Source organism: Denticeps clupeoides, chromosome 18 (assembly GCF_900700375.1).
Source record: "Denticeps clupeoides chromosome 18, fDenClu1.1, whole genome shotgun sequence".
Lineage (NCBI taxonomy): Eukaryota > Metazoa > Chordata > Actinopteri > Clupeiformes > Denticipitidae > Denticeps > Denticeps clupeoides.
Window position 1 is genome coordinate 1,495,591 of NC_041724.1, and position 21,749 is coordinate 1,517,339.

At 47.1% G+C, this 21,749-nt stretch overlaps 1 protein-coding gene across 1 annotated transcript in view; it reads left to right on the plus strand.

Moving 5' to 3' along the window:
- LOC114768537 (leukocyte cell-derived chemotaxin 1-like) overlaps positions 1–19,080 on the plus strand; it is a 43,379-nt gene extending 24,299 nt beyond the window's left edge. The window contains exons 5-6 of the mRNA XM_028960890.1: positions 15,947–15,999; positions 18,963–19,080. Coding sequence (XP_028816723.1) covers positions 15,947–15,999; positions 18,963–19,080 — 171 coding nt within the window. The remainder of the gene's footprint in view (positions 1–15,946; positions 16,000–18,962) is intronic.
- Positions 19,081–21,749: the final 2,669 nt, after the last annotated feature.

Here is a 21,749-nt window from a genome sequence, read left to right on the forward strand (position 1 = left end):
CAGTGTCTCCGCCAAGGACCATGTTTGTTAAGGATTTAATGAAATAAATTCCTTATTATGCTTTCTCCCTCAATCAAAAGAGGCACTACAAGCTCAAAGACACGCTATTATCTCTTTGGTTTTACGTCTCCCACATTCAAAGCTAAATTGCTAAATCTTCTTTGAGAGCAAATTTGGAGAGCAGGGTCGAGCGTTTCGATTGTTCTAAATCTGTACAATAGTCCAGATGATGCTCCATTTTCAAGTGCTTTTTTTTTTTTCAAGCAGAATGTGAAATAACCGGTTGCTCCGTGCCTGACTGATGGACGTCCTCGCAGCAGCCCACCGGGCCAGCGGGTAATAAATGCAGCATTAGCTCCCAACGCAGCTGAATGTCAGCACAGGATTGTCATTAAAGCCACTTTTAATGGGCCAGTCGTGCCTACACCGGGACGGGGAGCGGAGGGCCCGGGTTCTCATGTGCCGAGCCCTAATCCTTTTATGAAGAGGCTGAAATTAATTATAGGGCCGGTGCACGCTCTTACACGCGCGCGACCGACCAATATCCCGCAATTCTGCACGCTCAAGTAACGCAACACATTGTGCTGTTGAAAGCAGGTGCAAAGTCCCATTAACTTATTACTGTATAATTTTTGCATTGAATAATTCATATATGGCGTATATATATAAATAAGGCCGTGCAGCCTGGCCTCGCCCGGTGGAGTCGGGACCTCGTGGTTCTCACGTCACATCCAATACCGCGGCGCCTGTGAGGATGTCTCAGTAACAGAAGCTAAATCAGCTGACTGCACTGGAGCGCTGTGCATTGCATACGATAAGACGCATCTCGGTGCGCTGAGTGTGTGTGTGTGTGTGTGGTGTGTGCGGAGGAGCCACAGCTGTGCAGATGCTCGTGATGAATTGCATAAACGGGACGAATGTGGCTGCAGTTAACACAGATAGCGGAGGCTTTACCACAATTCCCCTCTGCCGACTGAAAATGATAATCTACTCCTCGGCTGTCCTACAGTGAGCGAGGACGCCCGGGACATTAGGCATTCCTGACCACGGCGCCATGTTTGCCTGGACGCGTCCTGGCCCATTTTCCCCCCCATCGACCAGCATCGATCAACTGCTTATGCCAATAATCCAGACTTGGCTCCTGTGCAGACGCTCATTGCACCTGACTTTTTACCCACGGCACCGCGACTCCGGCCATCGAACAGGCCCACACTGTATCAGGGCCGCGGTGAGACCACGCAGAGGAATGCTGTTTAATGCTCGCTGATTAATGCTGGCATTAGCTCTGCCGCCGGAGAATTACGGGATTACTCCTGCCAAAACCAGGCTGCGGTGTGATTCAGATTCATTCTGCAATCATAGCAATTTACCAAATGCCACCTCATGTTAGACCGGCGGCACCGAAACTGTCATCCTTACTTTGGAGTGCATGGCACTGGGATTTTTTCGAAATCATTTACACGTCCTGTGTTTTTAATCATTTGATGTGAAAGTGCCACCGGCGTAGAGCCCCCTGCTGGCCGGATGCTGAATCGTTTGAGGATAGCTCCGCCCACCCCCAAAAAGTCACTCATGCAACCGCTATTCACAACGGCTGGTTTGTGTGCCAATAAACTTGTTTTAGTTGAATTATTGGCCTTTTGATTCAAATGTTTTTACATTATACACAAACACAAGCAAATCAGAAGAATATGAACTAGTTGCTTTTTATTAATATTTTTGGTTTCATTTCTACATAACAGAGGACAAAGAATGTCTGGCGTCCACGTCTTGTTTGAGCCTGGACCGTATTCCGCTCTGCGGCCAGTGGAGATTTAATGGAGGCTTTCTGCATTAGCTGCTCTCTTAGTAAAAGGTTTACATGGTGACCTGGGAAATGGGCCGCGCTTCACAACTCATTACTCTGGGAAAATTTGAAGTCGCTTCCTTTATTTATTTGACATTCTCTGCCTGGCCTGTTCATATCAAACTCACCTTCCTGGATGTGGGATCTGTGGTACCTCGGCCTGACGTTAGAAAACCATCAGATTAGCCAGAAACTATCTCTCGGACCATATGGGGCTGCGCTATCTTGGAAAGACGTGTAATGAGAAAAGTGAGATTGAATTTAAAACTCAGTGTGACCACGGATTAGCAAGGAGCAAAAGAGGTCCTTACCTCAAAACCGCCGGTGGGATTTGAGAGGAGGGGGGCTGCGTACGGTGACCTATATTCGGTTAAACGAAACGCGGCACGGGGGCTTATAACATGTAATGCACCAGGGCGTGTGTGTGTTATTTCGCCGCTGAAACGCAATTTCGCCTCTCAGGAGGGGGATCCCTGAGTCTTACACGAACCAGATACACGCAGAGTAACATTTACGTTCAAAGTAATGGCCGCGTCGCGCCGGCTTTCCGTCTGGCGCTGCGCTTTCGAGCACCTTTCGACTTTTTCCTTTTTTAAATGCCAGCAGATTCAACAATGCACTTGTCTGCAGCAGCACGTCACCGCAGAGGTTTTACGCGCACGCAGTAAGACATTCGCCGCTTCTCGAAGGCGGAGCTCCGTAAACACAGATCAAGTCAAGTCAAGTCAGCTTTATTAATTCTGCCACATGTACAGGACATGCAGAGAATTGAAATTACGTTACTCTCAGACCATACAAGTAACATTAAATACAAAAACAGTAACAGTAACATTGAATACAAAGTAAATAAAATTAAAAAAAAACACAATACAATTTAAAAAAACACAATATACAATTTTAAAAACACCATATACAAATAAGGGCACATGGTGGAGAGTAAGGGCACATGGTGGAGATGAACCCAGCCTGTCGAGTGGCCTCGTGGGTCTCAATAATCAGGCCTTTTCTGCTTATTGCAGACCATGATGCTGTCATGCAAACGTGGAGAGAGAAAGCTGAGTGCACAAGGCCGAGATAAGGCTTTATTCGTTAAAAGAAAAGGCGTAAAGGTTGGCGGAACAGGAGGAACAACTGTGATTTGCATAAATAATAGACTTCAGAAACATTTCCCCCAAACGCTCGCACACTCTCTCCCGCTCCGTCTCTCTCCATATCGCCTTTACTCGATAAATAACCAAGTGTGTGCGTTGCCAGGCAACAGCAACACAAGTACTCATGGCGTTGTTTTAACACAATGTCAATGCCGGGCACGGGTCCCAGCTGATCCAGTGGGCACTGAAGGTTGCGGCAGAATTAGCTCTGGAGTAAAGCGCCGAGCCAGGTTTAAGTCACTGAAGTGGAGGCAGATGAAAGCATGTCCCACGAGGCCCTGTTTCACCGGCAAATGTGCCGCGTCTGACCTCAGAGGGTTCGAGGAGCCTCGGGACGAAGCCTGGCTGGCCGGGAGGACTCCACCGATGCACAGTGGTCGCTGTCATCAGATCCACAATCATATCGGAGGCATACGCCTGTGACGTTTCATTCTTTACCTTGGAACGCAGCTCTGATTTGATCATGCATGCATTGTGCAAAAAGCATTTTGAGGGCTGAGAAATCATTTTAAACACATATGCATAGAGAACAACGTTTTTAATTCAATTAAAAAAATTTAAATTTAAAAATAGTCACAGGTCCACTTCTGGCTCCAACCGCTTCTGTGTATCATTAGTTCTTTTGTTTAATTAGCTCTAAAATTGTAATAAATGTATTCATGTCCGTTACCAGTAGAAAGAGCCAATCAAAAGCTTTTGTTTGATATGTACACCTTAATTTTGCCCCAAAATATTACTTACGCCTATACTACTTAATGCAATGTGACACCTATTTTACTCATTTTAACCCTGTAAAGCCTGTGAAAATTCTTCATTTTCAAAAGCTGAACTGTTTATTGGATGATTTTAACAAAAACAAATAAATAAAAAAATCAAATATATTTAATTATATTCTTGTTTCATATTTGATACATTAGGATTTGTTAATGTTAACAACATTGAATTTTTGGGGTTTTGCAACACTATTCAGCAAAACTGCCATCTTCCTTGTATGGCGCTGATGACGGGAGAGTGGAACTACTTACACCGCGGTGATCACGCTTCATTCACGATTAGAACATTATGAATCCTGCTTTTGGCATTGTGGAATTTGCCAGGAAGGAGGAATCCCACTGATGGAAAAGTTAGTTCATATTGCCGCACGATGATCATAACACTGCGTCCCCGGTCCGGGACAGATGATGATGATGCTTCTCCGTTTCATCGAGTCCCCTGAAACACAGTGACACCTTTTCCCACAAGCATGGCATGTGTCTTCTAATACGTGTCTTCTAATTGCCAAGAAGCGAGAACGTTTTCACGGTGTAACGCCTTGCTTACCAAATGCCAGAAAATCCCGAATTCTGAAGCCGGTGTCCAGCGTCACTTTCTGGTTGTTGTGCTGGCATTTATCTCACGCCCCCTTATCTTGTTATGAGACCTTACGCGTCATTTTGAATAAGTACGACAACATTAAAATGCCATTAAATCCAGCGGCAAGGAATCCCAAAATTGCACAATGCAGTTTAGCCAATTTTAACATGACCCTACCTGCTCCCAATTTTGACTTGTTACTGAAGCTGCGGTGCAGGCTGCCGAAGGAGGCTTCCCCCTCTGCAGAATGAGATTTCGCGATTGTTGTGCCACGAGGCAACTTTTACAATTGCATTTGCGCTCAGATCTGCTCTGCTGAATGTATGTTCGTAAAGATCACGTCTTTTTTTTCTTTCTTTCTCTTTTTCATTGCGGTTCAAGGATGCACATTGCACGCCGTGCCCTACCCACCTAAACGAATCTCATGTTTCATCAACACCGTCCCAGCGAGAGAAGCAGTTTAATCACAGGTCCAGGATTGTGAAGGTCCTGGCTTTTCTCCTGTGATGGCCTCTGTGATCTTGTGTCTCGCCGAGTCATTTCGGAGTCTTCGCACTGCTGGACTACAGTGCCGGCCCGCGGAGCTCTCTCCTGCGATTAGATCCGCTTTAGTGCTCGACACACGGGCCGGGAGCGAGGCTGTGGCCACCTCCGCAGTGTTTGGACGACCGGCGGCCCATGGAACAAATACAGATCTCGCATAATGAGTCACGTCCATCTGGACGGGAGCGTGGAGCCCTTGAGCTGATGACTCTGCCTACACGGCTCCTTATTGCAGCCCTGGCTAATTGAGGTGGCCCACGCCGAGAGAAGGTTCCTGCAGAACTGAGACCGCGTGACCTTCGCCGCCGTCCTGATTACGCTCATCACTTGGTTGCCAGAATGTTCATGTGTGTCGGTTTTATCTACTCGAAAGCGCTCATTTGACTGATGAACACTAGTCTGGCAGCACGGAGAAGCACAAATATGTCTTCTATGTAGAGAGCGTATTTAACGGTCGGCAGAGTTGTGTGCTATTAATAATCTTATAACAATCGTCAGATTTTGGGGCCTAGCGTAATCAGAAGGTTGCCGGTTCGAATCCATGAGCAAAGCACCGTCCCCACACACTGCTCCCCGGACGCCTGTCATGGCTGCCCACTCTCACCAAGACCAAGGGTGATGGTTAAAAGCAGAGGACACGTTTTGTGTGGTGTCACCCTGTGCTGTGCTGCAGCGTTTCACAATGACGGCAATCACTTCACTTCATATGTTCCATGGGGAACTCCACTACTGCAACACGCATTTTCTCCCCTTTTCCGCCTCCCATAATCACTCGCATGCAAGCTGGTGGGCACTGATATGGAGGCTTTTCAAACTTCAGTCTGATGCTAATTACAATCGATTTTTCGCCCAGGTAACCGGCGTATTCGCCGCAGCCTCCACCGTTAGGTATCTGGAGGCCCTCCTGGTACCGGCACAGAGCACTAGCATGCAGAACATGTTCACCGGCAATCTGCTCCGCTCTCCCTGAGTGCTTCTGTCAAAGAAATCCATTCGCCGACCCCCCCCTCCTCCATCGCAGGAAGTGCATCAGCGTCCTCGGGGGGCTTCGCTTCCTTAACTAGGTTTGGTTATTTATTTATTTATGCTGAATATGTGTACAGTGCGGTAAATGTACTGCATGCATGGAGAGAACAGTTGCCACGTTGGCCAGAGGTGAACTTAAGAGCCATCGGGGACATTTCATATTGTGCCACGAAGGGGAATTTGAATTAATCAAGGGTCTTTGTAGGAAGACGACGATTGCGGCCGTATGCATTTTTCACCTGTTTTTCAGGTGAAAAATTGTCGGCTTCAGGACAGGTAGCCAATATAATGGCTGATTTCTGTTTTGTCCTTTTTCTCTGTAACCCTGCACAGTGATTTTCTTTTTCACTCCCCCTCAGCAGTGCACAGGCCCATGGACCACAGCCACTCCAGCCTGGCAGTAATAATGGAGTATTTTGTCTGCATGGAGTGAAAATAAGGTCACTGCAATATTCTCCAGTCCTGCAAGTGTCACTAGTAAAAAAAAAAATATCTGATTGTAGGACGCATGCATTTACATTTACAGCATTTATCACACCATCAATGAAGTAATCAGTTCTGGACAACAACGAATTCAATAATTTGATCCACTTTGTTGTACGTGTGTGTGTGTGTGTGTGTATATACACACACACACACACACACACACACACTATATATAACTGTAACAGAGATAGCGCCCATTACCAGTACTCTGAACAGCCATTTAGGATAACCAAATAATGTTTGGGAGTAGAAGTGGTAACGGTGCATAATTAATAAATTAATGTTAGTCATTTTTTAAAATATTTTAAAATGCATAGCAGTTTTTTTTACTTAACGAGAGGGCAATTTGATTATCATGAACTGTTGGACAGTTTTATATCAAGATAATTGATTGTCTGTTCAGAGAAAGGGTTTGGTCCTGCCCTATAAAGTTAGAAGAGAGAGAGATTATTAGCAAAGGAGATTTATTAAAATGTATATTTTGGAAATATAATTTAGTAAATGGAATCCAGTTGACCCCAGCGCCAATACAGTTTGTGCTAGACTCCAATTCTCTTTTCATACATCCATGAAACAAAAAAGTACACAAAAATCTTGCTTTTTATTAAAACACATGCTGCACATTGTCTTAAATAATACATAATGTCAGCTGTCACCACAGTATGTGTGGGCGCGAATTTCTAAAAAGATTTTTTCCCGTTACTCCCTTAGATTTAAGATAAACCTTTCATTTAGAACATGCACAAAGTAATAAGTTATCCCATTTTTTTATTATTTATTAATACAGCATGCACGGAAATGTATATCCTGTGTCTTCGGTTCATTAGCTAGCTAAACCAAGCGTGCATTTTACTGACGGGAGAGGCCTTGTTGCTCCTCTGAAGATCGAGCAAGAGAGGTGGATTCATGTATTCTTCCAGCTAACAATTGCTCATTAAAGTAGCTGTTCAACGTTCTTAAAAGAATTGTTCCAGTTCTTCCAGTTCTTGGTGCTCCGCACCAATTAAGTTGCAGGCCTAGCACAAGAGCCACCAGCGCAGTTTTTTAGCTGTCTGCGCGCAGAACCTACACGGAATCACAAGCCTAGGTAATTGTCTCAACATCAAAGGGGAACCATGCATAATGCACAAACCTCATTCCCTGCCAAAATATTCTATTTGTTGAAACCAGATAGGGGGCAATATCACATAAAAACAAGCCTTTACTTCGTCAGAATTGCATTTGTTCCGTTTCGCAGCCGGAACCGCCGACTGCGAAATGTGCTGAATGCACGGCTGCAGGATCCTGCTGCACTGGGAAGCTCGGATGAAACAGTTGTTTACTGGATTATTGTCATTTCGCCGGAGAGCCGCGCTGCCTCCCACAAAGGCTCTCTGTTGGGCCCCGTTTCTCTGCCACCCCACCCCGGCCACCGTGCTGAATTGGCCCTTGGCACTTCCCGCATTCCTGCCGTCCTCGCATTAGGCGCTCGGCGGAGCATCGCGCTGCAGCCCGTCTCCCCCACGCCCTTCAGGTCTCAGCGCCCTCATGCCCGGCGGCTCTCGGGGAGGCCTCCCTCATCGAGGAACGAGCGTGGGGCGAGGCTGCAATGGGAGGTGCCATTTAAAACCGCACAGGAGGATCAAGGGGGCCATTCAACGGGCTTGGACTGAGTCCATCTTCTGTAGAAAGGCCAGTAGCTGTGAGAGCCTGCAGCCGCGTCCGATTCCAGTCACACTAACGGGATGTGACAGCTCTTTGTAATGTTATGCGTTATCACCCAGGACGCAACCGCTCGAGTAGTGACAGGGAGACGGGTCCTTGGTACAGAAACTGGCTCAATCTTCGCGTCACTTGCCGGCTCGTGGGCTTGTAATCACCAATTTCTGCTCTTCGTTTGACCCAATATGTTTGATGCCCTACAGATTAATGCACAACATCTCAGGCCTCTGCAGCAGAGGTGTGAGGGACAAGACAACAGGAAGAACAAGGCCGCATTCGCAGGCATCTTTAAAGGCAAGATGACAAATTGCTTCTTTCGCAGAATCCAATTGAAAGCCATGAAGTTCTGAGGAACCCTTATTTGATATCTCTGCTGCTTATCACTTCCACAGCACTTCCAGTCAACAAAAACAGCAAGAGACCCGAGCATGTGGCTCCACATTGGCCGGGTTTTCTGTATTTTTCCCCTATTGGCAACTTGGCTTCATGTGTAACCAGGTTAAGTGCCTTCTGAAGAAGACTACCTCAGAAACCTTGGTCTAATGTGTTGCCACCTTCGAACCCCATTTACTACCATCGTGTCCCTGAGCAAGACACTTAACCCCGCGTGTCTCCGGGGGGGGGGGGGGGGGGGGACTGTCCCCGTAACTACTGATTGTAAGGGGCTCTGGATAAGGGTGTCTGGTAAATGGAGTAAATGTGAAGGAACAGGCCACTACTGGTGTCTTGAACATGGTTGTAGGTGTTAGATGCCAACTGTTTTAGATACTGAAAGATCTTGTGTGTCGTTTCTGGAGATATATCAGTTTACAGAGTACTGAAATTCAAGTAATCTCAGAGTCTCAATTTGATCCACTTAATGCTGTCTTCTCTTGAGGGCACAAAAGAACTTGTTGTGTCCACTCGTATCATTATTCATCTGGCCACGCATAATTAGGAGATGGCAGCAGCAGGTCCGCGAATTTCCTCCGACATTTCAGCGTTCTCCATCCCTGGTCGTTCTGTATCGGGAAAGCCGGGGGACAGTGAGGACGTGAAAACAGGAGAGACAGATGAGGAGAGATGTGAGGTTTGGAGCGTCTGTTCTTCAGAATGAGCCACGGCTTCACCCGTCTGCCCATGCCAAACTGGGGTTAACTTACTCACTGCATGTTATGGTCTAATCCGAACATCACCAGTGTGCTGCTCTCATTTGGGCTAAAGGGGGATTTCGAGGAAATTGCATCTGGGTAATTCTGTCTATCGCATTTTTCAGACCACCTGACAATTTGAGACACATGAATCTGAATTGATAGGGTTTCTTTTCCAATTACACCATCTTTGCAGTGAAGCTAAATCACCCATTGTGCTCCGTATATCTTATGGAAATGACCTTAAGGTTAACAAATATGGATAACCGTAGTTATCCTGCAGTGGTGAGGCTTAAGCAGTAAGGTTGTGCGTTTATGGTGAATCCGCTTTGAAATTCCGACACACAAAGCATTTGTTTTTGTTGCATTTTCCCAGTTTTTTTGCTGTAAGTGGAACCATGAACACGTAGGATCCAAATCCATTTGAGGAACCTCGAGAGCCCGCTGTGTGCTAGAATGCGTGCACCTTCTGCAGGAGATGTTTAAGTGGATTTAAAAGGGTCTCGGGCAGACAGATGGACCCCTCACCACCAAAAATGCTGTGGGGACGGTTGCCGGGTAGGCATTGGTGGAGAGCATCGGCTCGGGGGGCCACGCAAGCATGAGGAATGTGATAATAGAGCGGGCGGAGGAGTCCTCCGCGGGAGGTGTGCATGAATTGCCGGATCCATTTACGGAGCTCTCTGGCCGGGGAAATGCTAATGAGGGATTTGGTATGATGGGGTGAGCTGGAGTCAAGTGCTAGCCGGCGCACGCGACCACGCTAGCGAGCCGCTTCTGCCGAGCTGTTCATTTCTTCATTTAAAGTGATGACAGAAGAGACCCTTGAAAAAGGACCCTGTGAAGAAGCAACCCCGCCCATTCCTTAGCTCACAGTTGGAGCTGGAGATGCCGATGAGCCTGATAATATGTCCGCTGGAGTCACATTCGCGTTTGTGGCTTTAGATGTCACGTTAGTATGTCCCCTGGTCCACAGTTGATTGCTGTCGGGAATCCATTTGCCATTACATTTTATTTAAAATGTATGATGTGTTCTAAAGTCATGATAGTTTAGCCTTGGGATTGTGAGTCTAGTGGTTTGAGATGTGAGGTCGTCAAGCATGTGAGATGTGAGGTTCTTGGTTGTTCTGATTTGGTACTTCAAAGACGGTTAGGTAAGTAAAGTGTTTTTTATCAATATCAGTAACCATAAAAAGGAGTAATCATAAAAGTTCTTCCAAAACACTCCAAAAGTCTGGAATAAGATCCACAAAGGGTTTCTTGAAAGTCCTTCCAATGTCCCTCTAACGTCCTCACGACGTTTTCAGAATGTCAAGAATAAAGCACCTGTGAGTGGACATGGAGGGGACGTTTGGGGAAATTGCCACTCGGGGTGTCCCTGAACAGCATCTCGTGCACGTCAGAGCCGCCAAGAACACTCCAGACCATGCCATGCGTGTCTTCGGTGAGATAATGAAAATGTTTGTGCTCCCTCGTTGCTCCTGAAGCCACGCGGAAGCATGTGTGACACCGTGCGATGGCGCCACCGGCTGCAACAATCTACTTGCGTGTGCCGCGGCTTATTACTATCTCCGCGATTCATGTGACATCCCATCTGTATGTTTGGATCAGGCCCGCTGCCACGGAATTTGTTTGCTTGTTTGAAATGGAATTCGGCAGCGTGTCCCCCACTTGAATTAGCCCGCAGCCGCTGCCGCGCAAATGAGGTGAACAGAGAGGACACGTGGAGTGCTGCGCCATTGTCTGAGCCCCGGTCCGGTTCTGCCAGGGTTCTGGCGCAGTCACCTCCCACTTATCATTTGTGATTCCTGAGCCGATAAATTTGCACGACTCTTGATCAGATGGGCGCATGTGCCGTTGGTAAATTTGGTGTCAGAGTGCAGGCTCGGTGCAGATCATCCGTAGGAAGGCGGCTGCTGCTCTGCATGCCGTTTGGGAGAGAAATAAAAAAAAAAACATAATTAAGACAATTACGGGGATTTCAAAAAAAAAAAAAAAAATGTTCTTTCAAACGAGCAATGCAATTAAAGAATATGAAGTGCCAATGCCTGGCACAGGACGTAATGAGAGCTGGCAGGCGTGTGACAAGAGTGATGAATCCAAAATGCAGTTGACAACCCGCCGTCGCCCATGTGTCCGGGCACCAGATACGTATCACTTAATCTCGCAGAAAAAGCTCAGTCATTTCGAAAGTGCTCTCCAAAGCCCGCCAAGCCACCGAGGCGCGCCCGCCGGCTGAAAGCGAGCCTCCATCGCGGAGCTCTTCATAAGTGACGATTTGTCCATGAGCGGCGTGCAAAAACAGCCCCCAGGAAGCAGCCTGCGCCCGTTGACTGCAGACGTATGTCCACCCCCCCCCCCTTAAAAAAAGCGCATTAAAGCGCCTGAGTCGACAACATGTATGCAGCACAGCACTTTGTCGGTGCATGCCCAGTGGTGCTGTGTTTCGATTGGGTCACTCTCAGCCCGTCCTGTTGACAGTGTCGTTTTGGGGGGTTTTTTGCCTTCAAAATGCCAGCCTTTGGCGAAAGTGCGCACATACAGTGTGGAGTTCAGGGGGCCTGAAACATCTGCAAATATTATGCGCTTAGCCGTCGGACTCCATTTTCTGGGCGCTAAGCAGCCAGAATAGCAAATGCGATGCAAATGCAGAAGTGTGCCCAGGGAAACTCTCCCTGTACCACGACACGGGGGGTTTACACATGGAAATATACTGTGCACAAAGAGCATGCCGAGCATAGTGCTGTGTGCATGAACATTTTTTTTTCTAAACATGCCAAATGCTGCATGCATTTTGGAGCAAAGCTTGGGCCACGTCTGACATTGTGATTATATCTATCATTATTTTGTGTTAACTCATGATGCAATGTTCTAGGGGCAGTGGTGGCCTAGCGGTTAAGGAAGCGGCCCCGTTATCAGAAGGTTGCCGGTTCGAATCCCGATCCGCCAAGGTGCCACTGAGGTGCCACTGAGCAAAGCACCGTCCCCACACACTGCTCCTGTCATGGCTGCCCACTGCTCACTCAGGGTGATGGGTTAAATGCAGAGGACAAATTTCACTGTGTGCATCGTGTGCTGTGCTCCTGTGTATCACATGTGACAATCACTTCACTTTATCACTTTATTAAATTAGCATGTAGCTAAAACTAGCATTTCTATTGGTACAGCTTCATAACCTTCAGTGAGATTCTGATTTTGTCCAAAGGAACATAAAATAAGATTGATAGAGTCGATGGTGTTTTTAGTCTGTGGCAGAACCACATTTGATGTTTTGCTTATGTAATGTAAATGTAAAATGTAAATGCTCATGTTTTGTGGTTTATCTGTCTATTTCTATGAAAGTTAATGCAAATGCTGCTGGCCTGATTTCAATACAATTTGTCCGTAAATGACATTTTGCCTTAGGAAAGTAGAGGTAGATGTCAATAAACTTCAAAACTGATAAAAGATGTTCAAGGCAATGCGCTGTATGGTCAAGCTTCATACAGAAAACATTCGTTTTTGGATTTTGATCTAGTACTTGTAATATGTACACAGACACATTTATTGGTTTTTGCAGCATATTTAAATATCATCGTTTTTCGTTGCCAGAGCTATACTCTCCTCAGGAGAGTATATTTGGTATTTATCCATTTTTTTACACAAAAAGTACAAAAGCATAGAGGAATATGTTGTTTATGCATTTATTTATTGATTGATTTTTATTCTGGCAACCTGGCAACGTGCAGTTATAAAATCCTGCCTGCACGGGTAATTGCCATGTGGGTTTCCAAAGACAGCTACATCTTGTCCCATCTGAAAAGCTTTGTCTGGACCAGCACTGCCCGCCCAAATGTTCGGATGAAGCAAACAGTGGCCATTATGTCCACGGCCGCCAGTACCGTCGCTCAGATTTGTGTAAACAAGCCCGAAACCCGGCGGAACACCACTGAGGATTCTAGTTGCGCACACTTTGTACACAGCCCACTACCTTCTAATATTCTGCAACAGAAAGCATGAAAAACGGGACGTGTACGAGGTAAACAATGAGGCACGAACAACACACCGTTGGGCAATTTTTGCAGTTTGCTGCAGTGTGGCCTCACCGTATATATTTACTGTAAATGAGCAGTACTGTAGTTTCACTCTGGAGAAATATTAGCAGGGTCCGAAGTGTATCACCAGATCCAGCAGATCCGGTATATGTTCACCTATAGTCATTTTTCCATCGTTATAAGTGTATTTTCTGTTTATTGGCTGACCCAAAGCATGGACGTCAAGGCAGACCGCAGTCGAGGAGGCCGCCATAGACCCTACAAACTTCATCTGGGTCCGATTTGCATTGGAAATTCACTTTGTTGCCCTTCCCAAACCGCAGGCCCCGCCCATTCACTCATTGCTAAGTTAAATTCCAAATTAAAAGCGAGAAGCGTGTTTAAGATGTGGCAGGGAAAGGGAAATAAATAAATTAGAACTGTCAGCACAGGGATAAGGAAAAATCCCCTGTCTCCCCATCCTTTGCCCCTGGGATCTGGCACAATCTCCAGGCTGCTTTTTGGAGATTAGGTTCCTCTGTGTTCTCCGCTGAACTTTTCTATCACCAGAAACATTAGGCCTCTGTTTTTTTTTTCTCCCCCCCCTTCACTCCTCAGAGTGAGAAGCCCACTTGCTGTGGGGGGGCTGACCTTAAAGCCCACAGTTGGATGAGGGGAAAAAAAGAGGGGGAGAAACACACACATATTCGCACCCCCGTGGTCCCCATCCATCTCAGACCAATGATATTCTAATACACTCTTTAATAATATATACGTACATGGGTGTTTTCATTAGAGGTTCAGCCCAGGGGCGCAGCACTTTACAGCCAGATAAAAGAGGTAATACACTGGCAAAATATTTCCATTATAGCCCACTTCTCGTTCTCTGGATAATTAATGTGTAATTAATTTGAAATTCGTTTCCAGTCAGATACAGATCTTGCGTGGCCTTCTTGCCGCATGCACTTTCCCCGCTCATTTTCACAGATGAATTAAGAATAAAAAGGGAGACGTAGTAGTCAGTTCCCTTTGTTCCATATGCCATGATGCCATGCTGGGGAGGTAGGAGTTTTCCAGGCTGCGTATCAGATCTATATTTAATTCATTCCTGTGGCCTGGCCGATTGTAGGCAAATCTATTTCTCGCCTGTTGTATTTTGTATCCAATGCCGCCCTCTGGATTGTCGAAATTACCGATTCTCTTTGTGAGCGCTGTGATTGAGGAGCATTAGAGGTTTTGTTTTTTTTTTTTACCTTAAAACATGATTTGATGCTGCAGAACCTGCTGAGGAAGTTTATTAAACTGTATATTAGATTTTTTTTGAAGGTTCTAAGCTCTTGTTCTTGATGGCATGTTGCTAAGCAACCACAAATACACTTAGTGTAAGAATTGATTTGTGATCAATAAATTGTTAGTCACTGATGGGAGTGACATTATTCAAGCATTATTTATAGTACAGTGGCATGCAAAAGACTGGGCACCCTGGGCCTAAATGTCTGTTACTGTGATCAAAAAGTGTCATTAAGCTTTTTTTTATTATTATTTACTATCATTTCCAGGTACCAAAAGAAATGAAATGGTCCTGAAGCACCCTGGTCCTTGTGTGCCTGACTTGGTCAGTATTTGGCAAGAACCACAGTTTGTTTCTGCTGGACTCTTGCATGCACTGGTTGGATTACATTTACAGCATTTTTCAGACGTCCTTATCCAGAGCGACAGTAGTTGCAGGGACTGTCCCCCCCTGGAGACACTCAGGATTAAGTGTCTTGCTCAGGGACCCGATGGTAGTAAGTGGGGTTTGAACCTGGGTCTTCTGGTTCATAGACGAGTGTTTTACCCACTAGGCTACTACCAGTCTTTGATGAGATATAACCACATATTTACATCAATGTTGAGGGTCCATGATAAAACCTACAGCTTGTTGCTCTGGAGAAGACCGTAATGAGGAGTAGGAGCCTATGGCTGAGGATCCTACAGCTTTCATATTGTCACGGTCCCGGCGAGGGACCAGAGCGTGAGCACGTGTGGGAGAAAACGAGGAACCCCGGTGCAGTGGGACGCAAGAAGGCAGGTAAGTTCACCTTCGGTTTACTATGCGAACGAGAGCCTTTGAGGTTGAATTTGGGACGGGGCAGGATGAGACGGAGGAGTATAGAGGAGAGGAGATGAGATAAACAGGAGAGGTCTTACTCGTTGCAGGGGGAGTCGGAGCCGAGTCGAGTTGACGGACGTCAATCAATGACTGAGCGGCTGGCAGTAGCCATCTTGCCACGTTACCTCGTTTCCGTGTTGGAATCACGTGACACATATGACCTTTCATAACAATGACTGTGAACAAATCATACACCATTAATCTAACTAAAGTGTGAAACCTTGATGAAGTTTGACCAGAGAGCACGTGTGTCAGGGTGCACAAACTTTTGCATTGCATGAAAGAATAATGAAACCGCTCAAAATGCAAAGATTTATTAGGCCTTTTGGTGATCAGTTCATCTTCTGTTTTCACCGCATGCCAGTGCATACAGGATTTCTTAATGAACAAAAGCGGGCTCCCCAGAACAACCCGAGGCTGCGGAGGAGAATGTGCGTCTCGCTCTAATGAAAGTGCGCGAGAATTCTGCAGTGTTTACAGAAATTAAATTATTAAAAGCAAACACTGGGAGCCCTGCTTCTCCATTATCACCTCTTTTTCTGCAGAGAAGGGAGGAGGAGGAGGGGAAGGAGAAGAAGACGAAGAACTCTGATGCTCCGTGCGTCCACACGGCACCTCCAGCGATCGCGGGGAAATGTACCCGGCGCTTAATTTGGAATTGATTGGGACGGGCAGGGAGAGTCAGGCGATGCACAGTCGGGGCGCGGGATTCTTTAAGGCGCCGGATTTACGGGACCCTCTGTAGGAGAATAAACGCCCTCCATATTTCATGCTGTCAGTTTTATTCATGCCGACAGCAGTGTGTTTGTGCACATTCCTTCAGACGGAATACTAAAATAATGCCAGCACTACCTGTCATTTAAAGACCTTGGCTGGAACGGGGAAGGCGGAGTTTTTTTTTTTTTTTCAACCCACCTGACCAATTAGATGTGAAGGAAGTCTGCGAGATTGAGACTGCCTTGAGGAGCAGGTACTGTTATGGCACACTGCTGTTGCTAGGCAACAACATCCGGCCGCTATTGAGCAAAACTTCTATTCACATTTATATATATCTCTACACTCTACACTATGGCAAAATACACACACACACACACACACATATATATATATATTCTGACTGGATATGACTGTGTCAAAAAGAAGGATGCGTTTTAATATCTGAAATCCATCAGTCCTGCTCCTGAAGGACCCCCCTGCTAGAAGGTTCTTCTGCTCCAGTCCACGTTCTGCATGATGTCATTAGGAAACTGTCTGATAACGACTGAAATATGTGTTTTTAAATGCAGCGATATTTTTCTCCGCCACCCCGGCACCGCCCGCGGTCTTGTCCTTTGATGTATAGGCGCCTGACAGCCCGTGATGTATGTTTGTTGGCGGGAGCGGCGGCGCCAGCAGCCAAAGTACACAGTGGCGCCCATTTACCCAGGAATCTCGGCGTTCCGGAGTTCCAGGGCCGCCCTCCAAAGCAACTAAAGCTGCCTCGTCACTCCCGCCGATGCCGCGGCTGGCTCCGGGTTCGCCGTTGCCCGGCTCACGGCAGGGGACCAAAGTGATTGACGATGAACGATTTGCATGACGTTTTATTTTGCGGCCACGATTATTAGCGAAATCGCGCGACAGGAAGTGGAACACGGAAGGCGGGAAACCGCTGGCGAGGCGTTTGTGGCTGCGACGGCGGCTCCTTTATCAGCAGCGGAGTTGCCGTGACGGTGAACGCTCTCGTAATTAATACGCTAAACATCTTATGGGCCCTCTGGCGTTTACCGCAGGTTCCGTGACGTGGCAGGGCGCCCGCGGCCTGCTGCACGGTCGCCACATGCCGGCGGCACTTTGTAATCCGCTGGCAGGTTCCCGCCCGTGCTCTAGTTCACGAGCGTGCCAACTGTTCAGATTCATTCATCCAGAATTTCACTAGTTTCTGTTTCATCGATGAATTCACCGTATTTATTATTACACTTTTTTTATCTGTTCATGTATAAGTAAGTAGTTATATTTATAAAAATGATAAAAGAGTTTTTTCTGCTGAATATTCTGTATAAAACAGAGCCAGCGTGGAACCCTCGCGGTAATGACAAGAACATCTAGACGTAAAGGAGGAGAAAAGCCATTTAAAACCCATTCAGCATCGTGGAGGAAAAATGACGTTCGGACAAGTTGTGACTTAATGGCCGGCCGCAAGGTCGCCGGGCGATGCAGACGTTTGTATTTCCTCGCCAGGCCTCGTCCTCGGCAAAAAAATGTAACACAGACCATTTCCGATCTCATCAAAAAGCTCCGCCTCTTTAGTAAATGCGGGGGGTCTTCACGGTGGTGTCACCGAGTACGGGCGTGTCACGGAAATTTCCGTCTTCAGCAGGTCCAAATGGCTCGAGCGCTGGTGTGGGTGCGAATGCACCTGCTCAACGTCCCCCCGCTCTCCCGTCACAATTCCGGACGCCATGAGCGCCGCAGCACCCGTTGATGAAAACTTTGCGGTTTTTGGCCCCGCGCGAGTCCTGTTGTTCATTCTTGGCTGTCGGCCCCTGGCAGCGCGGGACTGTGGTTTTTTTGGATTTTGAATGTTTTGTCGCTGCCAAAGAACATTATTATTGTTTAATATGTGGCAGATCTACCGCGCCCGGTGCACGACTGTCACTGTAATTCACGCCGAGGGATTTTGCCCGAAATCCCTCCCACTTTCCGCCTCTTTTTTTGCTCATGAACAGCACTAGCGGTGAGCGGCGCGCCACTGATGCGAACTCCGCGTTCATTAAATCCGAGGGCCCGATGTACGCCTCTGGCACTTTCCGGGGCGGTTTTCATGTGAACAAGCGCAGAACAGGCCCGGCTAACAAAGTCCTGGTAATTAGCAAATCAATTACGACCTGGTTACATCATTTCATATTATTCAGCTCTCAATACATTAGCGCTGAAGCCCTTCAGAGCCACCTACTGTTATGTCATGCATGTCCACGCAGCATGTACATTGTGAAAAGTCATTCACTGAGTAATTCATGAACAAGGCACAAGGCAGGACAGGAGGGTACGGTAATGGGCGTTTACCGAGGGCAAAGGTCACGTAGGGTGAGGATCTTTCTCGCCGCTTCATGTCCTGCTCGTCCTGCTTTGTTGGCTAATGCGAACAAATCCAATTGGAGTGACAGTTGGAGTGGATTTATGTGATTTTGAGAAGTTGTCTGGAGGAGCAGGCGGCCTCTCAAAATCTATTTTCTGTGTAATAAAGACGTCGTCTTTATTAGCTAAACGCTATTTCCCAGACTACCGTTTGCCATGTTGGCTGGCGCTGTCTCCGCCGCCGTCTGGCGTTGGTTTATTGCATTTCCTGCGTGCATTAGTTCAATGTGTTTTGAGTGCAAATCTGTGTGGACACGTGACCAAAACGCACACACACACAGATACGCGGCCGTGGCGTCGGTCCACCTGCATCCGGATTGGTTACTGCTTTTGGCACTAAAGCCCCGCCCCCCATCTCTCTAGGTTGACGTCTCTCTCTCTCCCCGCAACCCGACGGGGTTTTTTAAACAAACCCCCTGCGCGAACACGTTGGGGATGCGCCACAAGTAACGGCCTCCTCGCCACGCCCCGGCCGATCGAGGAGGACGAGGTGGGAGAACGAGGTGGGGTCCGCACGCTGGGCATTAAGAGGCTCATCGTGATCAGGATTCGGTTGCCGGCCTGAGAGACGCCTTGTAATAAGTTAATTAGACGTTAGACCGGACCCGTCGCTCCATAGGCCCTTTAAAAAAAAAAAAAAAAAAAGCCAACTCTCATCATCTCAAGTGGTGCGAGAGGCCTCATTAGGATGAATTTAAACCTCGTGCGATTCCCGGCTCCGGTTCTCCCTCCGTCTCGTGAAGAGAAGGCCGTTTTTAACCCTGTTGGCTCCTCTCGGGTGGGCGCCCCAGTTTTAATGAGGGCCCTCGCGCCTCTATGAATGCGACTTCGACAATACGTGACCTTTCGAATCTCACACTTGGAGCGGCGCGTCCCGCGTCCACGCGGGCGGACATGTGGACGGGCGGCCGGGGACGTTCAGGATGCCGCGGAGCAGGCCTGGTCGCAGACGCGCCGCCGGCGGAGCGTGATTGGCGGGGAGGAAGGAAGGCGGAGTCGCGTTTTATAAGAACAGCTGCATTGCCGTCCATTTGCAGGAGTAATTAAGCTCGAGACGCGAAGCGACCGGCGCGTCCTGGTGATGTCTCGGAAACATCTCGTCATTTAAAAAGAGCTTCGGTTCTGAAGGGGCCAGAAAAACTTTAATGATGCCGATGGTGCCATCGCACAAACTATTTCAGTCTATAGGGAGATATTGAGTGTGTGTGTGTGTGGGTGTGTGTTGGTGTGTGTGTGAGCGAGATGGACGGGGGATTTCAGTGTGTGACCGTTTTAATGCAAATCAAATGGAGCTCGCACATAATTGAGTCATTCCTTATTCATGAGCCCCCTCCTTGACTCCCCGGCCGTCGCGCCGGCAAGGACGGCGAAGGTCAGGTGCCGGTAAGGGACCGGCGACGTCCGCCCGCTGGGGAACGATGCTTGGACAGGGTCTCCCAAAGCAGAGACCGCTCCCAGTCGCCACAGCAACAATTAAGAAGAAGGGAAGGGAAGAAGTCACGAAGTAAAAAAAAAAGAAAAAAGTGAAATGATTGTCACTTGTGATACACAGCAGCACAGCACACGGTGCACAAAGTGAAATTTGTCCATTTAACCCATCACCCTGAGTGAGCAGTGGGCGGCCATGACAGGCGCCCGGGGAGCAGTGTGTGGGGACGGTGCTTTGCTCGGTGGCACCTCAGTGGCACCTTGCCGGATCGGGATTCGAACCGGCAACCTTCTGATTACGGGGTTGCTTCAGCGTCGATTGGCGCAGACCCATTCTTCATTTACAGCACTCAGCCATAAACCATCATAAATATTGTTTGTCCCGCCCCATTTAGTGAATTAATTTTAATGATTTATCGAGGGAAGGCGGGAAACAATGAGATTATCTCTCATCGATAAGCGCGTCAGAAATCTTTTGTTTCATGTAAAAGTTGGAATTTGGGAACGCCGGACACCGGTTTCTCCGGCCTCACGCCGCCGCGCCGGCTCCTTATTTTCTCATTACTCGCCACGACGACCTATGATTTAATTTACTGCACTTGCTGAGCGGAGGAGAGTCTATCTGATTCCAAATGATGGGCCTCCAGGGGCGTCGCAATCATATGTCCCTGAGACGGCTGCCCTCTGCTCGCCGGAAATTGCTGCGTTGTTTCTCTTGTCGCCGCTGATGAGGTCGCTGCTTTTTATATAAATATTTATTCGACAGCAGCGTTTTTTTGGTAGCTCACAGTGATGTCTGCTCTGCTGTAATAAGTGCAATTATTCCACGAGCACTCGGCATTAAACAGAAACGCACCCCCCCCAAAAAAGTGGCTAATTTTATTAGTCCTTACAAAAGCTCTAGACAAATAAAGTACATTTACATTCGCGTAAAGCTCGGTTTTAGGGCAGCAGGCGTCTTACTTTTGAAAAAAAACAAAAAAAAACAAAACGGCCAACAGTTCATTCAATATTAACGCAGGGCTATTTAACGCTATTTAACTAACAGGCCGGTTAATATTAATGCGGCACTACCAGCCTTTTAAGCCAAACGTGATGCTTTGTCACGTGTGACCACTGACCCCAGACTGAGCACCGACTCGCCAACGTTTCTTTCATTAGTATCATTAGTATTTTCATGACCATTTATGTTGGTAGATTCTCAATGAAGGCATCAAAACTATGAATGAACACATGTGGAGTTATGGTCACATGACCAAGGACACGCCCATTTCCTCTCACTTCCTGCATGTCTTTACTGATAATGGCCCACAGGGTGGGAATAAAATGGAAATGGTTGGTGATGTTAACGTCCTGTTTGTGGCACATTAGTATATGTGAGGTGGCAAACTTTTCAAGATGGGTGGTGACCATAGTGGCCATCTTGAAGTCGGCCATCTTGGATCCAACTTTTGTTTTTTTAATAGGAAGAGGGTCATGTGACACATCAAATTTATTGGTAATTTCACAAGAAATGAACATAACTTTATTCTTTCATGAGTTATGTACAAGTTTCTGACCACTTATAAAATGTGTTCAATGTCACCAACCATTCCCATTTTATTAAGGTGTATCCATATAAATGGCCCACCCTGTAGTACTGACGGATATGTCCCCGAATGATAACTGCTGAAAACAGAAGCGCGTAGTAAAAAGCCATGTTTTTGTTGGCATTTTATTAGCTATTAGACATTTAGATTGTATATTAAAACTGCAGATTAAACAGATGTTTCTGTTTCGATGCTTGTCACCTAATTTCATGGGCAA